The sequence below is a fragment of the Tachysurus fulvidraco genome, chromosome 16 (genome assembly GCF_022655615.1).
Source record: "Tachysurus fulvidraco isolate hzauxx_2018 chromosome 16, HZAU_PFXX_2.0, whole genome shotgun sequence".
In the NCBI taxonomy this organism is placed as follows: domain Eukaryota; kingdom Metazoa; phylum Chordata; class Actinopteri; order Siluriformes; family Bagridae; genus Tachysurus; species Tachysurus fulvidraco.
Genome location: NC_062533.1, coordinates 6,543,015 through 6,558,055, shown reverse-complemented (window position 1 = coordinate 6,558,055; position 15,041 = coordinate 6,543,015). Strand labels below are relative to the sequence as shown.

Sequence of the window (15,041 nt, the reverse complement as noted above, 5' to 3'; positions counted from 1 at the left end):
CAGTTAGCTGGTATTATTTATTCAGACACTGGCAACGCTTTGTTTTCATCAGTCGTCACATGTTTGGTTCACTGTGTTATTTACAATAATGGCATTGCTTTTTCAACAGGTGCACTACATCATAATATTAGGAATTACATTATTAATGATAAATGGTCTGTGCATTAGGCTCCAAAGAAGCGATTCTATTAATAAGTATAAGATTTAGTAACTATAACTCTAAAACACAACAGAAGGTGGTCATTATAAACACATTACTTTCTAATGCAATCACACTCACAGATTATTTTAGGATAACCATCTCACTGTGGCATAGACACTAACAAAGGGGGTTTAATAGCTTACAATGGAGATTAGCAGCTTTGTTATTTCCAGCAGTCATGGCCCAAAAATTTAGAATTACAGATACACATGACAGGAAACAGGGAACTAGAGCACTCCAGTGAGACAGATTGCTGTGTTGGAGAAACTGGCCCACCGGCAGATTTTATGGCATGGTGATGTTTTCTAGCTTATCTTCCAAACACTAGCAGCACCAGCACAATACATTAGTGTCTGGGACACTAAAGAAAAAAGACCAGGGTCAGTGATATGAAAACAATCCTATATGACAGCTGAGGACATTTGACAATGAAATACAAGATAACACACTATCTAAATATTCAATTGTATTAGGTCTGTATGTTTTTCCCTCTCATTTTCAAAGTGTCCTTTACCAATATCTACTGAGAGCAAATACTTTTATTTATTTTTTTTAGTATTTGTTATAGACTCATAGAAACCAAACACATGGTTAAACTTACTCTCAGGTGTTATTGTCAAATTTATGAAATGGCTTGTGAATGTGGAGATGATAAAAGAAAGAAGCAGATTTCCTCCACTTTATTCAAGATGTTTTCAGGCTAATTATTATTCACATGCTTCTAGGGATCATTTACAGGGTCTAAAATTTAACTACTGGAGCAAGAAGAAGCAAACCTCAAACTATTGAGGAGGAGGAGGAGGAGGAGGAGAAGAAGCAGGAGGAGGTGGAGAAGGTGGAGGGGAGAAGAAAAAGGTGGATCGAAATAATAATAAGAGGAGGATGAAGAAGTAGTAGTTGTTACAAATACATGTCAACCCTTTTCTTCACATATCCTGGTTTAGGAGGCTTGGGTCAGCCATGATGGAGGGGACAAAGGGCCTTGCTCAAGAGCCAAGCGGTGGCTGCATGATGTCCCATATCTATTAATTAATTAATAAGCCTTGATTTGTCACATACACAAGAACTCCTAAGTTCACAAGTCTGTTACGAAGTTTAAAGTTTCTTTTATGAAAGGTTAAACATGATACACGGTTATTTGAACTAAAGTTAATTTCGAATGAATAAAACTGATCCTAGATAAGAATTTAACTAATTGTAAGTCGGTGGTTGCACCTTCATAGAGGGCCACTTTATTAGGAACACACCCACAAATGTACATTCATTCATCATATTCAATCATTTGGCAGCAAAGCAACGCACAAAAGCACGGCGATACAGGAAGAGAGCTTCAGGTGCTGCTGTTGGATGGTCTGGTTTGAGTATTTCTGAAACAAAAAGCATCTGAAAATACACATCATGGCAAATCTTGAGGTGAATGAGCTACAATGACAGAAGAACTGCAGCAGGCTCTGAGGTCTGGTGAGCAATGAACATGAACCTGAGGCTACAGTTGGCAATGGTTCACTGATCCTGGACTACTGAAAACAGAAAAATAAATAGTGTGAAGTGCAGCCACATTATTTAGGCTTTGATTATTTAAAATAATCAGTTAGTATCCAACTTTCTTCACAGTTTGTGTAGACTAACAATGTTAAATCTGAAACAATTACAGAAACCTTATAGAATAATTATATGCAATGATGTTCAGTGAAACACCAAAAATATATCTTGTGGTTATTTGGTTACATTTTATTCTATTTACAGTCATTTGTTATAAATATAATACATCATTTTTGTCTGAAAAGCAATCACATAGATACATTAAATAACAGTTTAATCAGGGTGATGGAAAAGTTTAATCATGATTGGTCTGAAAAGTGAAGAAAATGAAAATGTATATCCTTTGAAATCAGCCGTCATGTCAAACACCGTGCGCGCACAAACACACACACACACACACACACACACACACACACACACACACACTGTCACAGCACTGTGGTGGGCTACACATCACAGCTTCCTCACTGGGTCACACTGACGTCATTCACTCGCACCCCACCCAGCTTTGACAGCTTTTACAGCCTGCTCAATGAATAAGGAAAAATGGCATTAGGCAGAGAAAACAAGTCCTGGAGCAGGTTATATCTTCAATTATGCAGCTTCAAGAATTCCACATGGAGCAAAGTCTTTGTTACTGCAGAAATGAAGCATCGTGCCTGAATCACTGTCAATAATGAGACAGAACTACTATTTGTTTACAACCGTGCATGTATGTGCTATGGTACACAGGCGCACACACGCACACTCACTCTCTCACACACACACACAGACACGCTCAGTCTCTCTTGCACACACACAGACACGCGCACACACAGACACACGCACACACAGACACGCGCACACACAGACACGCTCAGTCTCTCTTGCTCACACAGACACGCACACACACACACAGACACGCACACTCTCTCGCACGCACACAGACATGCACGCACACAGACACACACGCAGTTGTCTTAAGTCTTAAGTGTTGATTTGGGCAAATAAAATGGACTTCATAAAATAAAAAAAAAGTTGATATGAGAATTATCCTCGGGAAAGAAGAAAAGAAAATTGTTTCAAATCCACTCTTTGCATTTAAGTCAAAAACAACTATGGGTACATGTTGGATTTTATCATCTCTCCAGAGAGTACAAGAATGTCAGATGCAGTTCTGCACTTGCACGTTTTTTTCTATAACCCTAGTATGTCCCCCCCCAAATGTAGTTTTTCCAGATTCTTTTTAAACAAGTAGTAGAAAACTGCTGCAGTCTGAAAGAGAATAGTCACTGTAGGGTGGTGAGTTGAGGCTGGAGCAGCAGCAGGTCTGCACAGATGACTGGATCACACACTGTTAATAATGATGAGAGCTGGCATTGCGCTCTGCTGGCTGGTCTCACACATGGTGCCTGTCTGGGCGAGCTTGGCGAAGACCCGCGCTGTGCCCAGGTTATAAACACCAGCCTGGAAGAAGCAGGCCTTCAGTGAGAGCTGGTGGACTTCTTGTGGCCGCAGCTGCAGCTTGTACTGGGTCTGCCCCAACCACGTGAACGCACCGTGCACCTCTAATGACTCGGGGCTAACAGGACGAGAGACAGCAGTTGGTTAGAACGTGCACGAGCCAAAAATCTATTACTGACAAGAGCGACATGAATGACTCGATTACCTCGTTGTTTTCTGGCGCAAGTCAACGATGACATCCACCTGGGCCAAGGAACAGTTGGACAGAGTCAAGGTAACCGGTACCATGCATAAGCTGAGGAGAGACAGATGGAGAAGTAGCTTGACAAAGTGACAAAATTTTAAGGAAACAAAAAGAGTAGACAGATCTTTGTATTTATTCTGCAGTTTGGAGATTTGCCGATATAAGAAAGTAAATTGTAGCATATACAAAAGAAATGCTGTTTGCAGTTTGTTTCATGAACCCATTCTCTAGTACACCTTTTATAATTATTATTATAAACAAGGCAGCAAATGCTTACAGAGATTGAACATTTTTGGAACATTAGCTGTTTGTTAAGAGGTCATTAATTAAATGGTTTTCTATCCAGGTCTTTGTGAAATGACCGATTTGTTTACAAAGCATCTGGTTGTTTAATTAGAAGTGCGTTAAAATGTTTAACCAAGCATAGACACTTTATGCACTAAATGCTCGCAGAAGAGGGTTGGGGCTACCAGGCGCTCATGGTGGACGGGAAACGATTTCTCCTAAAGCTCATGTTGTGTCATTTACTTTTTTTAAAATCTTGATTAATCAGTTTTGTTTAGAGTGCGTAGTGTATATAAGAATGTGTACGTGAACAGTTTTGCAGTATGTCATTTGGGACACAGTTAAAGGAACAGGAAGGTAAAATAAGAGCACATGTGATGCATAAGAATATATTAGAATAAGTGGTCATTTGTCCAGAGCACTAACCTTCACCCTACTTTCATTCTCCAGGTGTAGTGATGTTTACTCCATCAGTTAGAATATACAACAACTTTCACAACACCTCCCAGAAAAAGTGTGTGTGTGTGTGTGTGTGTGTGTGTGTGTGCGTGCGCCTGCACACAAGAGAGACAGACCTTTTCTGTGGGAAGGGGTGGTCATAGGATTCGGGGTAGTGCAGACAGGTCTTGATGAGATGGGAAAGCTGTTCCAGTGAGGGTTTGCTGACAGGAGGTGGAGGATCAGGCTTGAACTTTAGCAGCACCATCTCCTGAGCCTCCTGCCACACACAGGTCCGGTTAAAAACAGTGTCACAGAATCCACTTAGTCTTCAAAACTCATTATAGAGAAGCCGGGGTGGAGGTGGGGATATGGTTTTGTGTGGTGTGTGTGTGTTTGGGTGTGAGGTTAGGTTTAGAGACAAAGGAGCAACATCTGGACTTATATGTATGACTTGGGTGTCTAAGGCCATGGTTGCTATGTAACAGTGTGCGAAAAAAAAAAAAACAAGCAACAGACCAAATGTAATCTGTTTCAGAGGTGCGAGAGCTGAATGAATGACTTAATGATTTATTTAAGGAACTAATGTTTAATGGAAAAGTAAAAATGCTTGACAGATTAAAAGATTAATGAGGCAGCAAAATTCTAATTCTTGGCCAAAGTCTAAAAATCAAAATGTACAAATAAATAGGAATGTGAAACGTTTGATACCGTAGTGTGTGCATGCAGAAAAAAAATGGCACCCATCCGTGATCTGAACCAGGTAACAATATGCTGCATGATTTTTATGCTGTTTGAACGATTCAGTAATAAAGTGCATATGATTCATGCAAATGATTCACTCCGATTTCCTATCGGTACAGAAACAACTGAGGAATGTTGATATCACACAAACAACCTTGTTAACAGGCATATCAAAACATACACACACACACACACACACACACACACAACTTTGACATATGGCAACAATTATCTACACACATACATACTGCACACATTTCCCACCACTACAGCAGCCTCTGAACTGTGATTAAGAATTGCTTCATATCGGTCGATAATTTGGGAGCGAAGTGTGTGGTCTTTTGAGCGATACCTCTTTCTGTGTGAGCGAGCATGCTTCCTTGCCGATAGTTTGCAAAGCAACGTGGAGTTGTCCCTCTAAAATGAGCTGCTTGTTGTCCTCCACAACATATGCCTGCAAGAGCAGAAGCCATTAAAACAACAATTACACAAACATTTCACATACAGTGTAAAGGCTCCAAGCCCCAAATCAGCCAGGAAGCTGATCTGCTTAATAATAGTGTTGCTTAGAACAAACATGATGTAGTGAACACGATCTAGTCAAAACATGACCTCATACGATCAGCTGGCACAGTAAAGTGTGGTTACCTTTTTTTTTCCCCCTGAAGCACCATGTGAGCTGAGCTCTGACATATAGGTAAGAGCTATAAATAGTGCAGACCACTGACTGGTTAAACATGCGTGGGAGATTTATCCTGATGTCATCTCTAGCTGGGGTCACGTCTCGTATCATCTCATCTCAACACGGACGAGAAACTCAAAGGAATCATTCAAACAACTTGTGGAATCCCTGCTCTAAATTACTGATGATGTTTTGAGAGCAAAACTGGAAGCCCTAGCCAGCAATAGTATAGTGTTCCTAATATAGTGTCAGTGAGTAGAAACGGTAAAGAATTTTGCTAGAGGATTTAATAATAATAATAATAATAATAATAATAATAATGATAATAAAAAAGGTTTAGTTTCACTGAATTGAAGCGACTGTAAAGTACCTTCCAAAGGACGATGATGTCGAGCTCCACTTCAGTGCATTTCCGAACCGCGCTAGTCATGCTTTGATCTGTCCTGTCAGCAGGTGTGAGGCTCTGCCTCCTCATGTATGTGGCTAGACCTGAAGACCCGCCTCCTTTCCTAAGATCAGAGGGTGGACCTCTCCGGAAAAAAAAGTCTGCACATGGAGTCATAGAACTGACAATCTGTGGAGATGAAAAAAAAAGCAAAGAAATGAGCAGGAGAATAAGACTGTGTTAAGAATTTGACTGAAAACGGCCCGTCAATGCTCGGTGAAAAACGATTATATGAACACGATTGATTCATGTGTTTCTGTCTATTTGAGGTATACGGGTGTGACAACCGGTTTTGATTTACCTGTTCATTGCCAAGGTTTAGGTCAGCAAACGTGTATTTCTCTACTGTGTCTGAGGTAGCTGAAAAAGAAAAGTGCAGACAAATTAATTAAAAAATGGGCAGACCACACGTGGCGCTTTCTTTACATGCGGTGACATCGGTTATCGTTGGTTGTTCATTTAAAGGGCAGAGTGGTGGGGAAAGTAGTTAAGGCTCTGGTTTGGTGTTATTACTAAGGATGGGGTTCAAGCCCAAGCACCACCCAGCTGCCATGATTGGATCCGTGAGCAAGGCCCTGAACTGTATTTTCTCCAGGAGCACTGTATCATGGCTGCCTCTACAATCTGGCATATAAAGCAATGTAATGTCTGTCAATAATAAAGATGTCTTAAAACAAATAACCCTCCACTCAACATCCACTTTATTAGGAACACCTACATATTATTGTATTTATCTAAATCAGCCAAACACGTGGCATCAGCACAATGGCTAACGTCATGCAGATACAGGTCAAGAACTTAAGTTAATGTTCACATCACAACACGAGGGCAAAGTGTGATCTCTGCGGCATGGTTGCTTGTGTCAGAGAGACTGGTTGGAGTATTTCAGAAACTGAATTTTCCGGCAAATTTCCAAAGAATAGTGTGGGGAAATACGAAAAAACGTTGTGTTTGAGCTGAAACAACATGAGACAGATCAGAAGATGAAGAACAGCCTTGTCCTAGCTGACAAGCCATTTATATTAACCAGTGTTGTAATGTAACGGAGTACAAATACTTCGTTACTGTACTTAAGTAGAAATGTCACGTATCTGTACTTTACTTCGCTATTTAAATTTACGTCAACTTTCACTTTTACTCCACTACATTTCCTAGATAAAATGTATACTTTTACTCCGTTATATTCCCACAAATCGTCTTCGTTGCTCGTTACTACAAAAAAAAAAAATCAGAAGAAATGTGTGTGACTGCAATAAGGGAGGTTTGGCGAATCACTGCTCCTAGATTTCATTAAGCAGCTCCGCGCGCTGTACGGAGAAACACGGGTACACGCGCAGTCAGAGCTATAGGCATTTATCTATAACGGCGGCAACCAAAAGCAGTGAAATGTCACTATTCTTATTACCAGAGTTGGTAGCACAAACAAAATATTAATTCAATATCAATACTAAATAAAAATAGCATTTATTGATTTGGTCTTTGTCTTGTGAATATTTGTTTATTAATGACTGCATTCATTGGACACACTGTTTGTAGAGAATGCACACATACATGAACTGATCTGATTCAAGACTGGCATCATTACATCATGCATAAAATTTTGATGTCCACTTTTGGCATTTAATAATACCATAACTTTTGGTTTACTATGTAGTCATATAATATATAATATAAAAGTTTTCTTGTTTTAAATTCTCACTGAGGGCTAAAACCCCCTAAAGATGAAACCCTAGAACCACCCCTGCTCTTATGCCTACCGAAAATCACAGAAATTTTACTTTTTACTTCAAACACTTTAGTACAGTAAATATCAGAAAAATGACTTTTGATACTTAAGTACAGTAAATATCAGATATTTTAAGACTTTTACTTGAGTAATATTCTAAAAGGTGACTTTCACTTTCACTTTTTCTAGTACGATACTTGTACTTTTGCTCAAGTATTGCTTTCTACTACTTTATACAACACTGATATTAACTCATAAGCACTCTTTACACTTGTAGTACTGGTAGGCGTAATATTCTGTAATTGGTATGGTTTGTGTCAATACTTTATTTCACTGTCAAAGGTTAGAGCGTCTGATGTACAGACAGCTGAACCTGGAAAGATTAACGACAAGCAGAAATCGGCATGGGTAGGTTTACACACGAGAAGCAGAATCGGGTTTATTGGCCACGTGTGTTGACAAACAAGGAATTGCGTTCCAGCTGTTGGTGACTCTTATAAGTACAGACATAAGTAACACTATCAGACAAAAACAAAGAAGACAAGACAAAACAAAATAGACTATACAAGACAAAACAGGCAATGTGAGACAATACAGACAGTATGAGACTTAAATAGAGTGCGATGAACAGGTATAGCTATATTCTGATAGCTAAAGATGTGGAACTGAAATGCTGGTCAAATGGGTGTGGCGTCTCTTACCTTCCTGTGTTCTGCATCTAGTTGCCCTGAAGCACAGCTTCCCTCGCTCCCTGCTGCCCAGCTTAGAGTCTGGAAAGGAGGAGGGAGGGTTGGTGATGGTGGTAGAGACAACACAGAATTAGAAAAATGTTCAGAGCTCTCACAGATTTATTATTTTTTTTTTTTGGCGACCACTAAAGTCTAGATCTTTCCTAAAAGAACCTTCGGTTATGATATCAGATCAAGCAAAAAGTAATCATGTGCATAGATTTAACAAAGCTCATATTTTAGTCTGTACAAAGAGCGGATTATTTGTGATAAATGAATAAAGCTCTGAGAGGGCAGCATCACCTTAGGTATCACAGAACCTACATGATTTATCATCAACAAATTCCCTCTTCATTACTGATATGGAAGTGAAAAGTGTTTAGTGATTTTTTTGAGCATGCTGCATTTCTCTGCACGTTCAATTTTGTCTTTGGCTCAAGATGGTTAGAAGCTGATGGGTATAACAAGCACTTTTGAACAACGTCTTCGAAACCTTCATGCATTGCCGATTCGGCTACATTAATCACTAATTTCTTTATTAAAATAGGGTATTTGTGCCAACACGGTCATAAATTTTTTTATTTTATATAGATTTATATTTCCTGTGTAAGATCCACCCTCATCATGGCAGTTTAATTCAGTCAAAAAAAAAAAACAGAGATGAAATGCAGAAGACTCAGACCTTTGTCTCCAGCAGGATTGATGCACTTGAGCAGCCTCCACTGTCTACTGCTGCTAGATACCTGCACTATGTGGAACTCACGCACCCCTGCTTCACTCTGGAAGGGACAGACGGACAGAAAAGACGATCTTTAATGTACGTACTCGGAATAATGACGATGTAAATTCTAAACTCGTTCATGTTAGCACTGATTACAGCACCGACTCTGACATGCTACTAATAGTATGTTGTTTAGCATCGTATTCATATATGTGAGTGTTTTTGCTACTTAGGTGATGATTACAAATTGAACAGAGTGGCTGATCTTGTATGGACAAGTAAGGATTGTCTGTTTACAGTGTTGATATTTTCCACATCCACGAACACCAGCATGCTGCCGCAGCGCTCCTCATCCCTTTCCTCTCTGTGTACTTTTCCTGGCAGTGTGTTACTGTGACAAGCTGTCACTCTTGCGCTCAGGGAGCGACTCGCGCAGATGAATGCGGTGTGACGCAGCACCCGGTGACTAAAAATGAGAAAGAGGAAAGTGAGAGACAGAGTGAAGGACAGTCATTCAAAGATGTCAGAAAGCACATTGGGGGGTGGGGGGAATCCCTCTGCTGTTGGATACCTGAGCTTTGCATTTTTCTCCACACTCTCATAGTAAAACAGGAAGTGGATCTCGTGCACGCCCTCTCTGTCAGGTCCTCTGAGCCACAGTGGTATCTGTAGAGCCTCACCAGGTCCAAGAACTCCACCTGTTAAAGGAATCTCAGCTACCGTGGGCCGGTCATCCGCGGACATGCCAAACGATGAAGGAGATACCAGCGTCACTGCGGCCACAGATGGGGGTGTGGCCATTGTCTTGTAGGCGGAGCAGTGTTCGGCGGCAGTGGGGGTCACCGGGGTGAGGTCAGAGGTAGCACTTCCGAAGGTGAAGAACTCGGGGTGGGTGGACGCCACTCGCAAGCCAGTGAGGGGAACGGCGCTCATGTTGACAAACTCCACCCACGCTTTCCTGATCTCGCTGCATAGCAAGCCCGTGGGGAAGTTAATAAAAAACACCTGGGATAAGACGATAAAGAAAAATGATCTGTAAGAGCTCCTATAATAATAGGTGCCTAGAAGCTGCAGGGTAAAAACATGGCTTAAGCCTGCAAACAAGACTAATGCTGTAACAGATTAAAGGTTGTGCAGTTGTGCTAGACACACACAGACCTCCAGCAGAGGCATCGGAGGTGTGATGATAGGTTCAAGGCGACGGTCTGATCCGTGTCGGACGGAGGTCTTCTCCTCTTTGGTCACGTTCAGTCTCGGCCCCCGGATTTCCAGATCCTGCCTCCCGCGGACAAACATCAAACGACTGGCTGCTGAGCACAAAAGAGAATCAACAATCCCCAGGAGGCACTGAAACGGATACTCCAGTAGAAACTAACACAACATTTCACCCGAGTGGTTTCAAATAATAAACAGTGAGTGTGACTGAACGCAAGTTACCTTCACCGGTGTTGTCTTCCTCACCAGTGCCCAGGTTGTAGACCACACCGAGCACATGCAGCTCTCCAGTTTTATGAGGCAGCAACTTCAGTCGGGCCTGAAAAACAAAAATAAATAAATAAATGAATAAAATACCCCTAGTTAACAAAACAGACAAATCAAACCAAAAATCATTTGTGATATCTGACAAATACGCCAAATGAACAAAAGAAAAGAATACAGGACAGAATAAAAGAATAATTAAACTCCTCACCACTTTCGTTTCTTCGGGATTCATGGGGAACTCTGGAATGACTTCAGTGTTGATGAGGTCATCGAATGCTGTGGCCTGAAACGCAGAATCGAATGAGATGATAAGTGAGCAGATGAGATATACCTTTATTACTCCCCAGCATGGGACATTTAAGTGCGTAACAAAAGAAAACCTATACATAAAAATAGTGTTTAAAAAAATAGTAGAAAAGGGTAAATTGAAAGAAAAAAAAAAAGTTCAAGATGTAGCGTATGTTCATATGCTAGAGTTTACACACAGATATTCATCACTACATCCACACACATGCACTATGTATTAAACACAGGAGGCCACTAATAATCAATCAAAGCAAGGACAACTTTAGACTCTTACTTTGCTTGTAGCTGCCTCCTTTTCATTACAGACGGTTTCTCCAGTCGTGCCTCCTTGAGGTCCAGAAAAGTCCTTCGGCGTGAACGTCCACAACAGAGACAGTTCAGACAAAGCCAGTGGAACCTTCAGAGGATTTCTAAAGACCACCTCCACGATAATGGGCTCTGCAGAGGTGACGCATAATGGAGCACGTGAGCAGTGTGATATATGATGTTGGTCGTTCCATTTCAACATTATACACATCAAATCTTTCTGTGCCATGAAGGAGATTTCTTCATGATGTAAATGCTCTGTTCACATCAAACCTGTTTCCAGTGGCACTAAATGTGCGAATCGGTGTTAATTATTTAACAGAGCTAAAATATATAAAATATACGTCAGGAATGCTGTGAAAGAAATATTACAAGTCTCGCCGGTCGAATCGTGAGAAGATTCCTACCTTCCACCACGGCGAGGGGGTAACGCAGGTTATCGGTGTGGCTGCTGAGGCAGTACTGAGTTGGCTGGAAGTTGATGGGTACGCTGCCCCTATTGACCACAGCCACCACCTGCTCTTCCAGCTCCGCCCAAAGCTGGGACTGTTCCCGGTCGTATTCTTGATCCAGCCACACATGAGTGGCTGCTTGCTTTTCCCCTATAAACAGCACACATGCCTGGAATCAGTCACATCTCAATCTACAAACACACTCATTAGCTTTAAACAGTCACTTGATTTGAAAAGCATGAAAATATAAGGGGGAAAAAAAAGTGTAAGAGACGCGGTGATGGGTAGAACAGTAATTACAGCTGGCTCAGCATCCACCAAGTACTATACTGTATATACTGTACACTATTGATTGTTCTAGTAGAAAAAGAACAAAAACAAAATCGGTCTGATGTTTCCTGTATGCTAAAAAAAAAACCACCTCTAGACACAACAGGTCTGAAATCTAAAATAATAGTATACCATTATTTCATGCGATACAAAAACAGATGTGTATATGTACAGCTAGCATGCTTTTTTTGGGCTAGCTACAATGCTAGTAAACTTTTAAAAGGCAGATGTTCATTTAAAATAAATAAATAAATAAAAAAATTCAGGCTGTTTGGAAAAAATTAGCAAGCGCTTTGCTTGAATTCGAGCTCTCAACATTCAGATGAATGTGTACATGCGTGCAAAGAAGAGCGAGAATGCATCATTTGTGCAGGTCTTACCTTCTGCAAGTCTACGCTCATGGCCAAAAAACATGCGAGTCTGGGTGCAGTGTAAGCAGGGTAGGGGCAGATGAGGCAGAGAGCTCTCGCTGGACGGCTGACTCGCGTTCTGAAAGCAAAGGATAAAATGGACAGGATTCGATTATTTGACGAAATGCAAAACAAACGGCACGTTAAAAGTGTTTCCAAATCAGTCGATAGAAAGTGTCCTTATAAAACTACAAGCTGAAGCTCCTTACACTTTCGGTTCTTGTTTCAGCGTGTATCAGGAGACAAAATATCTAAAGCCATTTTAGCTACACAGATTAGTAAGAACCCTGGTGATTTTCTTAACACCTCCGCTGGTTAACATGTATAATGTCTGACCCATGGCCCTCTATAAATCCCAGGTTTTCTCGAATATACTAAACTGTTAAGCAACCTGATGTGTTTATCTTACTAGCCACAGCACTGCCATTATCTAAATACTTTCTTTCCTTTGGTAAACAACTTTGGTCTTTAACCTTTGGTCTTTAACTTCTTACCCTATAAACATAAAGGTATTCCCTGAGGAAGGCGCTCTGCTGCGTGGCAGACTGCTTGCTGTCGTTGATGAGAATGTGCCAGAAGGCAGCTATGGCGTTTTCGGGCTGGCGCAACGTGAAGGACTGTCGACCGATGGTGAAGTTGATGTGATCCTCAGCAAGAGTCCAGCCCTTCCCCTTATACACCTGCATGGCCTGGCAGTAACACCGCAAAGCATGTCTCTTCTGCAAACAGGGAGGGTAAGATAAGCACAACACACCATGAGGCAAAACATTAGGACTTCCTCAAACAAGGAAGCAACTTTGTACATTTTATGTCCTCTTTGTGCAAGCATTGATTTTTTTTTTTTATATATATGATACAGAAGCTGAGAGAACAGAATTGTGTGTTTATTTTCTAATAGACTTTGTTAAACAGCTTTACCCTATGAGTCTAGACACAGCATGAAGATATCATCAGATAGTGATCTCACACAGCAGGTAAGGTGTTTTACCTGTTCCAGGACATCACCTGGGCAATAGACCCAGTACCTTATACTGAAGATGTTTACAACACACACAGCGCTGTTTGACACTACAGTATACACTATGAGTTAAATGAGTTATACGCTCACTAGCTGATGGCAGAAAGAAGAGAATGGGTTCCCTATTGTGTCTGGTCCCTCGAAATGCAGGGTCTCTGTTGTTTGAGAAATGCTTCAGAAATCTGAGTCAGGACGACAAACAAAACAAAAAAGCAAAATAAACGTGTAGCCAATGAGCAGAAAGGGGCGGGTCTTGCCAATATGGACGGAGAGAGTGCTCAGGCATTGATTCAGGAACCTCCAATCTGTGAATTTGCGGCCGACTTTACTTAAGACGCTGAGGCGCTTTTTTCCTTCTTGATAGGTGAGTAACGTTGGTTTTGTTTTGTTACACAGAACTAATATATGCCTTTGTCCTTTACATGATTATGCTTGTGTCTCATTTTTGCTTGTTTGTTTATCTGCAATCGTATTGTTCTTCCCTTAAGCTATGATAGACACATTTCTTTCCATTAGTTGCCTGGGTTACGTGTGTATGTGTGGGCGGAGCTATCGCTACAGGGGTGGGACCCATTTGGGTTAGGGGTGTGTTTGTTTTGGTGATTTCAAATGTCGACATTGGCTTTGAAACGACAGAGACCCCACCTTTAAGTTGTCTTTCTCATGTTAACTAAGGGAGTTTTTCCTTTGACACCATTAAGTCTGACTTGCTCATTTGAGACAAAAACTAAAGCTTTGTCCAGAGATCTATAAGGTTGCCATGTGACATTTTGTAGCTCTATAAAATGGACAGCAGGTATTGGTTTGGCCCAGAAGAACAATCGACTATGACCTGGTGCTCAGAACAGAAAGCTCGGTCTCACCTGTCCGGCTTTGCTGAAACGGTGGCCTGACAGGATCATGTGGAAGGCAAACTTCCTCACCATGGGGCAACGCATATTAATGAAGCAGTGAGCTGCCTGCTCCAATAAGAGTGCACTCCGCAGGTCAGAGTCCTTGAAAGACGAGACAGATTACAAAGTACATAAACCTCACAACTGCAGTGCACATCATTTTGATTAAACCAGTGATGAGAATACCTGAGAAAGGGCAGGAACAAATTGGGTATGAATTCACATTATTTAGGAAATGCACTCGCTCGCTCGCTCTCTCTCTCTCGCGCTCTTACACTCCCTCTCTCGCTCTCTCTCTCGCTTGCACTCTCTCACTCTCTCTTGCTCTCTCACGCTCTCTCTTGCTCTCTCTCTCTCTCACTCTCTCTCTCGCGCTCTCTCACTTTCTCTCTCGCGCTCTCTCTCGCGCTCTCTCTCGCGCTCTCTCTCGCGCTCTCTCTCGCGCTCTCTCTCGCGCTCTCTCTCGCACTCTCTCTCGCGCTCTCTCTCGCGCTCTCTCTCGCGCTCTCTCTCGCGCTCTCTCTCGCGCTCTCTCTCGCCCATCGCCTCCCGCGTGCCCGCCCTTTGTCTCCCGCTCCCTCTCACTCGCCCTCTCCAGCCCTCTGCCTCTCTCACGCTCTCTCTCTGCCACACACACACACACA

At 41.7% G+C, this 15,041-nt stretch overlaps 1 protein-coding gene across 3 annotated transcripts in view; it reads right to left on the bottom strand.

Annotated features, from left to right (window-relative positions):
- Positions 1-1,912: 1,912 nt before the first annotated feature.
- The window catches only part of trappc8 (trafficking protein particle complex subunit 8), a 26,469-nt gene continuing 13,340 nt past the window's right edge, over positions 1,913-15,041 (bottom strand). For 2 of the 3 annotated variants that reach the window (XM_027179570.2, XM_027179572.2), the window contains 18 exons: positions 14,368-14,499; positions 12,981-13,205; positions 12,457-12,565; positions 11,702-11,896; positions 11,263-11,426; positions 10,891-10,965; positions 10,638-10,734; positions 10,359-10,510; positions 9,772-10,205; positions 9,498-9,666; positions 9,162-9,258; positions 8,453-8,521; positions 6,327-6,385; positions 5,951-6,154; positions 5,251-5,352; positions 4,292-4,434; positions 3,393-3,482; positions 1,913-3,305 (listed from right to left, as the gene is read on the bottom strand). In XM_027179570.2, the coding sequence (XP_027035371.2) occupies positions 3,071-3,305; positions 3,393-3,482; positions 4,292-4,434; positions 5,251-5,352; positions 5,951-6,154; positions 6,327-6,385; positions 8,453-8,521; positions 9,162-9,258; positions 9,498-9,666; positions 9,772-10,205; positions 10,359-10,510; positions 10,638-10,734; positions 10,891-10,965; positions 11,263-11,426; positions 11,702-11,896; positions 12,457-12,565; positions 12,981-13,205; positions 14,368-14,499 (2,751 nt within the window). In that variant the 3' untranslated portion in view covers positions 1,913-3,070. The remainder of the gene's footprint in view (positions 3,306-3,392; positions 3,483-4,291; positions 4,435-5,250; positions 5,353-5,950; positions 6,155-6,326; positions 6,386-8,452; positions 8,522-9,161; positions 9,259-9,497; positions 9,667-9,771; positions 10,206-10,358; positions 10,511-10,637; positions 10,735-10,890; positions 10,966-11,262; positions 11,427-11,701; positions 11,897-12,456; positions 12,566-12,980; positions 13,206-14,367; positions 14,500-15,041) is intronic. The other variant, XM_027179571.2, reaches the window with a different exon arrangement.